The following is a 12,710-nucleotide window of genomic DNA, read 5'->3' on the forward strand; positions in this document are numbered from 1 at the left end:
TTGGTTCGCTCTTTAATAATAATCACTTGAAAATATCAAATATTCTAATAAATTAATATTGCAATATATTAGACATAAGAAAGAAATATGTAAAAATTAAATTATATTAAAGTTGAAAAAATATTTAATATTTCTTAAAAAATAAAAACAGATTGAAAATATTCGCTCTTTTTTATTTTTTTGCTTAATAGCTCTTTTGGTCCTTCTTTAGGAGGTTAATGTTCAAGTACGTCCTACTTTTTGTAGTCTCAAGTTGTGAAAAAAAATGTACAATTAAATCTTTTTTTATCACAGCGTTTTAACGACGCAGCTGACAACGTGGAGTGATGTATGTTTAGGTTCATAACGTGACTGCATAAGGGGTAAACATGTAATTTTCATTAAAGTTGACGTGGTAGTGGTAAAAAATTGTGAGTTAGAGTTTGGATTGCAGAAATCGGCGATTTGGGGTTAAGCATTTTAGAGGAGCTGTCTTCCAAATTGGGTGATCTCGAAGCTGAAAAGAGTGATTCTGTTAGAGTAGATGACGTTTTGAACAAAAGCGAAACAGAATTAGAGGCTTGGACGTGCAGTGTTCCAAACCACAACACAAAAACAGTGAACGTCACCGTTACGACCATACTCCACCTTAACCCCATCATCATTCTCCTTCTCTTTCGCAAATACACTGTTCCTTTCCTTCCTCTTCTTTGATGGACGCAGTGCCGCGGATTTCTCAAAACGCAATGCAAAACCGTCGTTTTGGTGCTAACACTCAAGGAAAGCACCTGTTTCTTCTAACATACATAAGAGTTCTTCAATTAACTTAATTTAATTATTTTTACAAACTTTAATTTCAACTCTTACCTTATTGTACAACTATCAAAAGGATTATTAAATATCCATAGAAAATATCAAATTGTTTTTTTTTCACTTATATTTTTCCCTTCTTTTTCCTTTTCCAACTCATCATTCTTGTTTAAATATTTCAATCCAAATTTAATATTCTTACTTTTATTAGTTTATTTTCTTTATTCACAATATATTTGTGGATCCAAATAAAGAATTACACAACCTATTTATATATAAAATTTAATAGTAAAATCATTTATATTATTTAAAAAGTTGTTTTTTAATTTGAAAAATAATTAAATTAACATTTTCAATTTGAATAAAATTTAAATAATAATGTTAAATTTTTATAAAATATTAAATAACATTTTTTATTTAAATAATTTTTCAGCAATTAATATTAATTTTTTATTAAAATATTAAATTATTAGTTTATATTCAAATAAAATTTAATCACTAATATCAATAATGATTAACTTTATTAAATTTATAAATTTATTAAAAATAAAAATGTCTAATAATTATTGAAATAATGTAATTTGTTTAGTTTAGTAATTTATATGAATACTTTATTCTGAAAAAAAGTTGAAGTTATTATAAAAGAAATTTCAGCCTATTTTCCATTTCACCAAAGTGAAGAATAAAAGTTGTTTCCTAAAGAACCAATTTCTGAAAACAAGAACAGATAAATCTATTCCGTAAATTTTTGTGCTAATAATTTGGTTGGAAAAGGGTTTATTGTGTGGAAACAATATGTTAATAATAAGCTGGTGGAAAACTGAAATGAATAACACTTATATTGGGTCTGTCAGACTGAAATGATTCAAACAGCCACTTTGTCTTCTGAACAGTCACTTTGTACATATCACTTCACGCTATTACCTGCATCATTAAATATTTAACATCGTGACAAAAAAAATTTAATTATATACTTTTTTTTTAGAATTAGATTGAACTTTTTAAAAAAATAAGAGAATTTGAACATTAACCAAAAGCATAAAAAAAGTATTAAGCCTCTACTTTTTTTAAAAAGCTCGGATTTCGAGAACCCCCACTAATACCCCATCAGCAGCGCAATGATGATGTCTCCATTACTATCTGTCAAAGCTTGAAGGTGGTTTCAACTTTCAAGCTCGGAGCATCGACCATGGCTATCATCACAGAAGAACCAGAACCAGAGCCACAACAACAACCTCGCAAACCAAAAACCAAAGCCAAACGTCCGTCTTCTCCACCAACCCACGGCGGCAACAGCAACAACAGCAACAGCAACAACAACCCTTTCTCTTTCTGGTTCTACTTCACTCTCTCCGTTTCCCTCCTCACTCTCGTCTTTGTATTCACCTCTTCCCTTTCTCCCCGTGACCCCAAAGCCTGGTTTCTCACTCTCCCCGCTTCCCTCCGCCACCACTACTCCAACGGCCGCACCATCAAGGTCCAGACGCACCCCAACGAAACCCCCATCCAAGTATTCACCTTTCAAGAGGGTTCCACAACGTCCGAAAACATAGTCATTGTGCATGGCCAGGGTCTCAGCTCATACTCCTACCGCCAACTCGCCAAATCTCTCGCCGCCAAGGGAGTGCACGTCACCGCCGTTGATCTCCCTGGACACGGCTTCTCCGATAAGTCCGTGGAGGTGTCCCTGGAGGGGGTCGACGGGATTTTGGGGCGGTTTCAGTACGTGTACAGTGAGATTCAAGAGAAGGGTGTCTTCTGGGCGTTTGATCAGATGGTGGAAACCGGTCAAATACCGTACGAGGAGATTCAAGCGCGTATGTCGAAGAGAAAAGTGAGAGAGCCCGTTGATTTGGGTCCACAAGAGATGGGAAAAGTGTTGGGGGAAGTTATCGATTCGATGGGGCTTGCACCTGTTCACTTAGTTCTGCACGATTCCGCGTTGGGGTTGTGTGCTGATTTTGTTTCTCAGAGAGCTGAGTTGGTGAGGAGCGTGACGCTTATCGATGCGGCGTCGTATGGGGCTTTTCCCCTTTGGGTGCTGGAGGTCCCTGTGGTGAGGGAAGTGGTGTTAGGGGTTTCTTTTGTGTATGCTAAGGTGGTGGGTTTGTGCTGTTCCAAGAGGGTTGGCGTGGCTGATTCGGATGCGTTGAGGTTGTTGTTGAAGGAGAGGGATGGGAGGAGGGCGGTCGTGAATGTGGGAAAGAGGGTGAATTCCAGCTTTGACTTGGCAGAGTGGAGTGAGGGATTGAAAGCTATGCCAATGCAGGTGCTGTGGTCTGCTGGCTGGTCTCATGAATGGAGTCAGGAAGGTGACAGGGTTGCCAATGCGCTTCCACAGGCCAGTTTTGTTACACATTCTGGAGGACGCTGGGCTCAGGTTAGATCAAGATTTGTTTTTTCTTTGGCTTTGTGTTGTCATGAAGAGATTGTTTAATAGGATTGAAATGGTTGATAGGGTGAAATTTAAACTGGGGTGGTTTTTACATTTTACATCAAACTAGTAAATTAAGGATTCTGAATTTGTCATCTTCTCCCTAGTTCTTAAGTTGGTTACTGATATTGTTGGTAAGCCTTTATCACTTGCCAAGTAATTTCAGTATTAGGTTTTGTGATGCTTTCAGATGTAACTATGCTCTGATGCTATATTATGTTGATCTACACTTTCTTGAAGACCCTGCTTGCTGTATTTTGAATGAACTTTTGTATATATTCAAGTTGTCACAGAATATAGATGTTAACTTTTCAACCTTCTAGTACACCTAGTGATGAAGCTATTGGCAATGTATACATTTGAACTGGCTTGTGCTGTTTCTGCATTGCCAGTTTTTGTGGGTTTTTCTGATCCTGGTGAAAAGCATGCGGTTATGGTCTCTGTAGTAAGTCAAACTAAGTAGCTAGAGTAGTTCCTTTTGTATGGTTTGTTTGTGATGGCACATAAAGAATTCATGAACCTCGAGTTAACTAAAATGATTAGATGATGGAACAATTTAGTGTATTTTATATACAATGTTCTTAAATATTATGTGTGGGTTTTTCCTACATCCTAATCTAATGTGGAGGAGTTCTATATTCCTTTTCAGCTGTCATTGTAATTTGTGAGACTAATTTGCTTAACGAATTTGTTTGCAGTCTGTTACAATAGAAAAGTTTCCAGCAACAAGCCCCTCCCCTTGTGTCTTAAAAGGTTCCCTTAAATTCCCATAGACTAATGAAGTGATGACTTCTACTGTGTGAGGATGTGTTGTTGTTGATTTTGGTGCATTCAGGCGGTCTATAATTAAAATATCGAATGAGAATTCACTAAGAACTGTTTATTTTTTTCATTTGCCAACAGAATTGGTTAATTAACTAGTTGTTGTGAATGTATCTTTTCGATACTACGATTCATGATAGGATTTTTCAGATATATACCATAAATTTACCATTTTACCATGCAATGTCAATGTTCTTTCCTTTTGTTGTTGAAACTAATCCAATTTGTTTTGATCTCAGGAAGATGCAGCAGTGGAGATAGCTGACAAAATTTCTCAGTTTGTGTTGTCATTACCAAAGTCTGTCAGGAAAGTTGAGGAAGAATCCATCCCAGAGCACATACAGAAGGTGCTTGATGAAGCAAAAAACAGTGGTCATGATCACCACCACCATCATAGTCATGGTCATGGACATGATCACCATGATGAACTATGATGATTCTCAAATCCATGGAGCCAATTATAGATGAACCTCATGGTTGGTGAAAGTGAACATCGGATTCAAAATTGCAGATAATACTCTAGTGCTCATACATTGTATTAGTCAAGAAGCTTAAGTTTGCACCCAGAGCAGCTAAAGCATACATGTTGTATTTTATTTATTTTTACTGTTTTACATTTTCAAAATTTTTAGAGTGTCACTCGTAACAACGATTACATCGAGCTACTTGGACCTACTTTTTGAGTTTTGGGTTTGGAAAGAATAGATTTTTATCCGTGGACATATTTTAGCAATTTAGATAGATGATGTACTAAAATTCTGGTTGCAGAAAACTAGAAGTATTGAAATTTCTGTGAAAACCATGACTACTAAAACTGAACCTGAATGAATAGCAGACCAGGTTAGGTCTTGGAAACTTATTATACTGGTTATGAAAAAAAGGGGCATTCTCTACTCTTTTGACTGGTAATGAACCTAAATATCTGAACAATATGATGAGTGATAATGATAAAGTATAAGCTTTACGAAAATTTTATTCATCCATGTGATAACTTTATTGTGTATTGAGCTGGATGTGTGGGAAAAGAGAGGCTTTTTTTAGTGGGTCTACAAAATACTCCTCTCTCTTAATGGGTCTACAATTTCAGAACAGCTAATAAAGTTACTAATTTTAATTCTTAACTTCGATATTTCCATAAATTAATTAATAATCATCAAATGTAAAAACTGATAATCATTATCAGTTCCAAAAACAAAATAAATTAATTGGACAATGCTGCAATTAATTTGCCAATAAGGCTGAATTTCTTTTTTTATATCGCATCATATTGATTGATGATCCTGGTTAAAATGACCAATGCTTTACCCTTAAAAAGTTATATGTAATACAAGTAAACTATGGAATCATGGTTATAAATTTAAGATGTATGTACTGATTTGGATTTGTTGTATAGAAATGTTTACAATTGAAAGATGGTAAGTGCAAGAATTCTTTTCTAAACCAATGAATAACTTTGTATATGCTTTGAATATATATTGGTCCCTTAACCTTTGTAGCATCCCAAGAATAGTTTATAAAAAAAATCTGATTTACAAGAGTGTATAGATAAACTCTTTTTGAAAAATAGATGAGTAAAATCTGTGGAATTAAGTTTCATTTGTACACCACAAGACGTTGTAACATATCGGTCAAATGCGTAAAAAATATGATCATAAGAAAAAAAAACTGAGTTATAAAATTTGTTAAACAACAATTAAACAAGAAAAGTAAATTAAATTTATCAAATTATTTTAGCATTAAAAAGAGATAAGATAAGGTAAGCAACATAATAATGAAAAATAAAAGATTATAAAATAATGAAAAAATTAAAATAAGGACTAATCAAGTGCAATCTAAAAATTAGTTTCCAACCAATCTGTCAAATAATAATAATAAACCTCCCTTTTCAAATTAATGAACTTGAACGTGTTTCTAATAATTTCTCTTTCATTCTACATTTTTCACTATCGAGACTTTTAATCTGTCTACGGTAAGATAAACTAGTTTTACACATGACCAATGGACATTTTGCATTGCAACTGTTATATATGCTGTATCACACCCTATGTATCATATATTCTTCTAGTATGTTTCAGACAAGGGATATGCCTTATACAAGAATCTAATATCCAGCCATTGTTAGTGTGTTGTAAAACCATGACCCAACAATCTCAGACTTATTGGTTGGGGACTGTATATGGACAGAATTACTACCCAAATTCTTAAAACCAATCGACATTTTGGCTTGAAGCTTTGGGTTTCCTCTGTGGTTTTTGATATCGGTTATTTTCAAACTTAGCTTTATTTATAAGTGAATACAACAAGTCTGCCTCAGCTGATGTATCATAGGGTGCTTCAAGTATACTGCAACATCAACCAAATGGAAACAAGAATTTAATGGAATATACCACAAAATTGCCACATGAATTATGGAATTTCATATACTAAGGAAGATTAATGAAAAACAAGGCAAACTTGTATCCTTTTATGTGAGAAATAATACATCAATAACCATGTTATCAGCATACCAGATAACTTTGGTATGATAAAGATTACCTGTCAAGTAGCTCCTCCAAGAAAATTCTTTGTGATGGGGTAACGTAGTGTATGCAATTTCTAGGACATTGTCCAACAGCACATTGAACTTGGTAATCATCCCCGTGACCTTAAATAGTTATTGATGGTGGCAATGTAATTAGAACTATGAATAAAATGGTATAAACCAAATTTAAAATTAGGTGAGACATATGTCATTCTTTGGTATATGCCTTGCTCAAAATTATGTAACTAAATTTCAGGTAAGAAAACCTTGAGAAGATGCACGTGCTGTTCCAGTTGAAGAGGCATATGTAAAAGCATGAGGGGCTCTTTTCACACAGGAATTCGAACACGCTGCAGAAAATTTAAACTTGTAGCTGAAATGGAAAAGTAAATACATATTGATCTATTCCTAGTTTCCTAGAGTTGACAAATGACAAACTCTCATAGTCAAAAGTTAGAAATAAAGTCATGATAGCGTGCTAGTTGCGTTTAGTGTGTGTGATGACAGTGAGAAGTAAATGGAAGACAATATACATTAACATTAATTGGAAAAAGATGTAAAAACGATATAAAGATGAGCCAATGACACCATTAAAATGTATATAAATGATCTGGTACATGATGAAGAAAGAGACCGATAGCTAGTACGTAGGTGTACTCATCTAGTATTACATAATCCACAACCTATTTTAGAACATAGATTAGTAAATTAGAGCATGTAATATACACCGATATTATCTATAAACTTCTAGCAAATTCTCTTCCTAACAGAGTTGTGTAGCTTTTGATACAACTCTCTAGATTTTTTACCTTATTGATATTTTTTCTGCATTACACTATATCGTGCATGGCTCATTTTATGACTAGTTATCCGGCCAAGTCCCATTCTTCTCTTTATAAATAGATTTTATACTCAACCTTCTCTAGCCAAGATCCCCATTACAAAGAAATATGGATAGAGCCCTAACAAGCCTACCCTTCCAGCTTTTCTACAATTTTGTCTCCTTTTTTTCTTCCACCGATTCCCTTCTTTCCCACCCTCCCAAATTCCTCTTCTGCCATTTCCCCGTAATCCTAACTAAGACAAGATTTTAGCATAAAGCGATCAAATATTTAGCTGTAAATTTGTAAAGTCATCTCTGCGCTCCAGTATAAGAACCCAAGAACAGAAGGGCAAAAAGTAAAATTGAAGGGCATGTCCCCTACCTTTGCCGACACAAAGCAGTTGATCAACAAAAAGATCAAAAGCTTCACACTCTGGCGTGTCAAAGGGATCCAAGCATTCACTACAAGATGGTGACAGGTTTCCAAATTAAAAAACTGAAAGGTTAAAGAAATGACAAAAAATTATCACTACCTTTCAATTAACTGTGATGGAGTGCAGTTGGATAGTATCCGGTACGCTTCAATTACGCGGCGAATCATAGCATCAGAGTGTGTTGTATTAGAGTGTTTGTAGAGGTCTGGATGGAACTCCTTTACCTTTGAGAGCAAGAGAAAGTGAGAAACAAACATCAATGAGTAGTGAAATTGGAAGGAGTGAATGGAATAATGATGTTGACGATGGCGGTACTTTGGCGCGAAAAGCAGCTTTCATATCAGCGGCGGAGCAGTTAGGGTTCAGTCCAAGCACGGCGTAAGCCGAAGCAGAGGTCATAGGACCATCATCGTCTCTGCGACTGCAACTCGCTCTTGCTTTCTTCTTCATAAACCCTGGAAAACCGCTACTTCCAAAATAGAGAGACGTAGGTATCGTTTTAAAGCTCGTCATGTTCATTTTCTGTAGTCAGAACAACAAAATAATGGTTCCAATTGCAGTTACTCAATTCTATTTATTTATTTTTATTTATTAACTATTATAAATTCAACTTTGTGGACACAAGATTGCCATTGCCAATACCACTTAAATTATATGTACCATAACCGTTGGATCACTCAAAGATCGGACGGTTCATTCGGATCATCCAACAAATTACCAATAAGATCGATTAACTTTAATATTAATTAACATATGATTACCTATAATTGAGTTCTGAATAGATTTAATTAAAAATTTATTTTAAAATTTATAAATACATATTTAACATAAAGAATTAATAACTTTATATTTATCGTATAATTAATTTTTAACTGTTAATTTAATTGATTTTTGTCATTTTCAGATATTTTCAAAATATTTTAATTGGTTCATGAAGAGAAAATATTAGATTAAGTTTATATATGATTTATTGAAGTTTAATTAGGATTTAAGTTTTTAAGTATAGTGAAGTCATTAATAATTTAAAATGCGGAATTTATGTATGCTCTTTATAATCATTGTTATATTTTGTACTTTTGTCATTGATCGCTAACTAATTTAAAATATAATGGTTAAGAATGCAATAAATTCGCAGTGGGTTCAAATATAAAGTTAATTTTAGTATAAAAAATAATCATTTTAAATTAAAACTATATTATTATATTTTAATTATATATATATATATATATATTGAAATTATTTAATATTTAGGAAGCATACCTTTAGGTTTGAAATTTTAAAGGATAAAAAATAGAAGAACAAATATTTACTTTCAAAATATTTTCTTTTAAAGAAAAAAACTGTAAGAAACCCTTTTACCTTTCTCTTCTCCTTCTTTTACCCTTTCCTATATTCCCCTTTCTTTTCTCTCTTTTCTTCTTCTTCCATTTTTCTTTCGTGTCCCTCGTCACTCTTCTCTCTTTCTTCTTTTTTTTTTTTTTAAATCTTAGAGTAATGGAAAGTTGTGGGCATTAGAAAAAGAGAGCAAGAGAAGGAGACTTTTTGGGTTCTAATTTGGGAGTTAGGATTTCAAAAAGGGATTTTTATACGGCGTCTTGTGATCTTGAAATTTTAGTGGAAGAGAATAAATTTTCGATAAGGGAAACTAATTTACTTTTCATATATATTGTAAGATGTTTGAAATTTGTGAATTATGTGTATTTGATTATATGGTAATTTATGATGTTAAATTTGCGAAAAATGTTGAATGCGATTACATTATGATGTGTTTTTGAATTAGGAAGTTATGGTTGTTGTTATGAGTTATGATATGATAAACTTAATGTGTTGTTGAGATAAAAGAGTATTAATGATGATGGTTAGGAAGGTGTGAAAACTACATACTAGTTTTGTAGCTTAAATTGATGAAGTGTGTATGTTAATTTTTGAAATATTGATTGCATTGTGGAATTTGCAGTTTGAAATTGGTTTTGGTAGGTGGATTTTTTAGTAAGCATTGGATTGGAAAAAAGGGATGTTCAGGGGTTGTTTTGAAGTCCATTTGGACTTGTGAGGGTGATTAAACCAGTAAAATCTAGTTTATTATGCAAAAAAGTGATGGTGAGGCTTGATTGAAGTGAATTTAAGTCCATTAAGAGGGTGTTGGGTAGTGAATTTAAGTTCATTTGGACTTGTGAGAGTTTCAAAGTTGTTTTCCTTACCTAAATATGAGTATCATTATGCCATGAATAAATTGTGTTATTGGGTGATTTCTGATTACTTGTAATTGTGTTTATATTTCTTTAATGCATGGTCAATAGTCTCAAGTATTGGTGTACTATGTGAATGTAAATTAATATCAATGGTTTCAAAGGTGTGGAAGAGAGTTCCAAAGAGGAACTTCTCGATGGTGGTTCTAAGTATTGTAAGTATGAGTATGGGAAGCTCAGTGTTGGAATTCATCCTGACATTCTAATGGTCACCCATTCTCAAGTAGAGAAGGGTGAGACATGTTGTGAGAATAGTAGGAGGTCATAGTCTTGGGACTTTACCTTGGCCTAAGGTGAGTGATAACAGACTAACCTTGTGTGGTAGCTTGGGGTGGGCCAGCTGTTTCACTAGAACAAGTACATGAACTGTCATAGCTCAATATTCATACTAATCTGGATGATCAAATCAAAAGGGTCGTCATGCATAAAAGGGGTTGTTTGGTTTGATGTGGTATAGGTTTTCGTGTGAATGTTAACATGTGTTAATATATCATTAATTGTTGTATTCTAGCTTACCCTTTTTCTTGTGACTGTGTTTGTATGTTCTTTGCTTCTTCTCTTTGCTATGATCATCCGGTGGGTATGAGCAGAGGGAGATGAGATCTTTTTAGAGAAGGCCTTGGATGGAGATGGTGCGGATGCTTATACTTCTTTTAGTTATTCTTGTAGCTAGTTTTGATCATAAATGATTTGTAAATATAAAGTCTCTTTTATGGTTATTAGATGACTGTAAGAACTTTATAACTCTGTTTGTCGACTGATCTATTATACTGAATATGTGATGACTATTATATAGTATAATGCTATAGTTTAGGATGTTAGAAAAACTATATAAATACGTTTAATTATTTATATCATACATTAACTATAAAAATTAATTTAATTTTGTAGATCTATATTTTTTTTAGGGTGAAATTTAAAATACATACTTAAAAATAATCCAAAATAACAATAAAAATAGGTTAATGGATTATAATGTTTTATTTGTGATATGTTTTAAGATAAGAATACACTTTAAGATAAGAATACACTTGTTTCTTCATCATATTCAAATACACCTACTCCTATTCATTCAAAACATCTTAATTTTGATACTTCATTTCATGCCATTTTGTCATGAACTTTCACATGACATCTACTTAGTCAAATTGTACATGTCACTTGTATTTATATATTTCTCTCTTACTTCTTCAATGTATGAATGCTATGTACAATGATATAATGTAGGCAAATAAACCTAATTGAGAAAGATATGTGGAGAGCACATGCAATATAAAACCTAAAATGGTTTAAATCTAGAAATGATATAAGAAATGAATTCTGGAATTATAGGATAAATACAGAGTGGGACTCAAACTAACATCACCAATATTAACGAATATAACTGTATAGGAGCATTGGGTTAAGGATGTAGATGCAATTTATGAATGCATGAAACTAAGACAGTATACAGTAGGATAATTTAAACTTCCAGATGCAAAGGCAAAGAACTTAAATACATGAATGCAAAATGAATTCATCTAAAAAAAAAAACATTTTGATAAGGCATGCCACTTTTTTTTTTTTGAAGTCATGTAATTTCCAAAGAATTATATATATATATATATATATATATATATATATATATATATATATATATATATATATATATATATATATATATATATATATATATATTTCTAAAATTCAATCCATTCAAATGAAAGATGAGAAAGCCTATTCCTAAACTAAAAATCATACCATTTGAAAAAAAAAATAAGGCCCAAGTTAAAAGAGTAAGAACAAGATAAAATTCTAACTCACTTTATATTAATTAGGACCATAATATTTTAACAATCTTTTTTAACAACATTTTGACAATAGACTATGTGTCACTATTTTATTGCTCCGTATATTTAAAATAGACCAATCACGAGCTACCACATAAACAAAAAAAAGTTGTTAAAAAAACATTTTTCTATTAATTAAAATCTTTTCAAAACCTTTTTGCATGATAGACCTAGGGATTTGAGCTCAAGAACAAACTTTATGTTCTTAAAGATTAAACTCGCTACAACCACTATTACTACTATACTTTGTTTCTGGAAAAGAAAAATAACGAAGGATGGATTTGTTAGAGGATAATGATACTTTGATAACATTTTTTGATAACATTTTAACATCATCTACGTGTTATTCTGTGATTGGTTCAAAATTACTCCACAATCAATAATAATAATCATAAACACCAACATGGACCAATCACATATGTAGATGATGTTAAAATGTTGTCAAAATATCATTATGCTTTATAAGAAGAGATTTCCTTTCTTGTTTGTCACCTCCACCGTTGCTCCACCACCGTTTTCGCATTCTGTCCTCTCTTGCATTCTCGACCACCAAGCGGTGTCATTTCCTTCACTTGTTGAAGTTCTTCTTGTGGGAAGGGGTGTCTTGCTTGGATGGAGTAAAAGTGTCTCCTTTCCCCAAGGTTTGGGCATTTTTCGGTCAAAAAATGGGTCTTCTCTACCATCTTCGTTAGGTCTTTGGTTTCCTCCACCACCACAGTAACCTTCGTCCACCACGTCCCGCCGTGTTGAATGTTGTTCCAGTACCTTAAACAATATTAAATACACAAATGAATGTTGTTTTACTATTT

General features: G+C 32.9%; 2 protein-coding genes across 2 annotated transcripts; one reads left to right on the forward strand and one right to left on the reverse strand.

The window, feature by feature from the left end:
* The first annotated feature begins 1,857 nt into the window (after positions 1 to 1,857).
* Positions 1,858 to 4,765, forward strand: LOC108343486 (protein AUXIN RESPONSE 4). Its single transcript, XM_017581801.2, has 2 exons — positions 1,858 to 3,169; positions 4,285 to 4,765. The coding sequence occupies exons 1-2, from the start codon at positions 1,979 to 1,981 to the stop codon at positions 4,477 to 4,479; spliced, it is 1,386 nt and encodes a 461-aa protein (XP_017437290.1). The 5' UTR covers positions 1,858 to 1,978; the 3' UTR covers positions 4,480 to 4,765.
* Positions 4,766 to 5,908: 1,143 nt separating this feature from the next.
* Positions 5,909 to 8,377, reverse strand: LOC108342045 (uncharacterized). The gene is made up of 6 exons (XM_017579749.1): positions 8,139 to 8,377; positions 7,923 to 8,047; positions 7,772 to 7,851; positions 6,833 to 6,916; positions 6,581 to 6,689; positions 5,909 to 6,388 (listed from the first exon to the last, which is right to left on the reverse strand). The coding sequence occupies exons 1-6, from the start codon at positions 8,340 to 8,342 to the stop codon at positions 6,247 to 6,249; spliced, it is 744 nt and encodes a 247-aa protein (XP_017435238.1). The 5' UTR covers positions 8,343 to 8,377; the 3' UTR covers positions 5,909 to 6,246.
* Between the last annotated feature and the right edge of the window lie 4,333 nt (positions 8,378 to 12,710).

Source organism: Vigna angularis, chromosome 6, assembly GCF_016808095.1.
Source record: "Vigna angularis cultivar LongXiaoDou No.4 chromosome 6, ASM1680809v1, whole genome shotgun sequence".
NCBI lineage: Eukaryota > Viridiplantae > Streptophyta > Magnoliopsida > Fabales > Fabaceae > Vigna > Vigna angularis.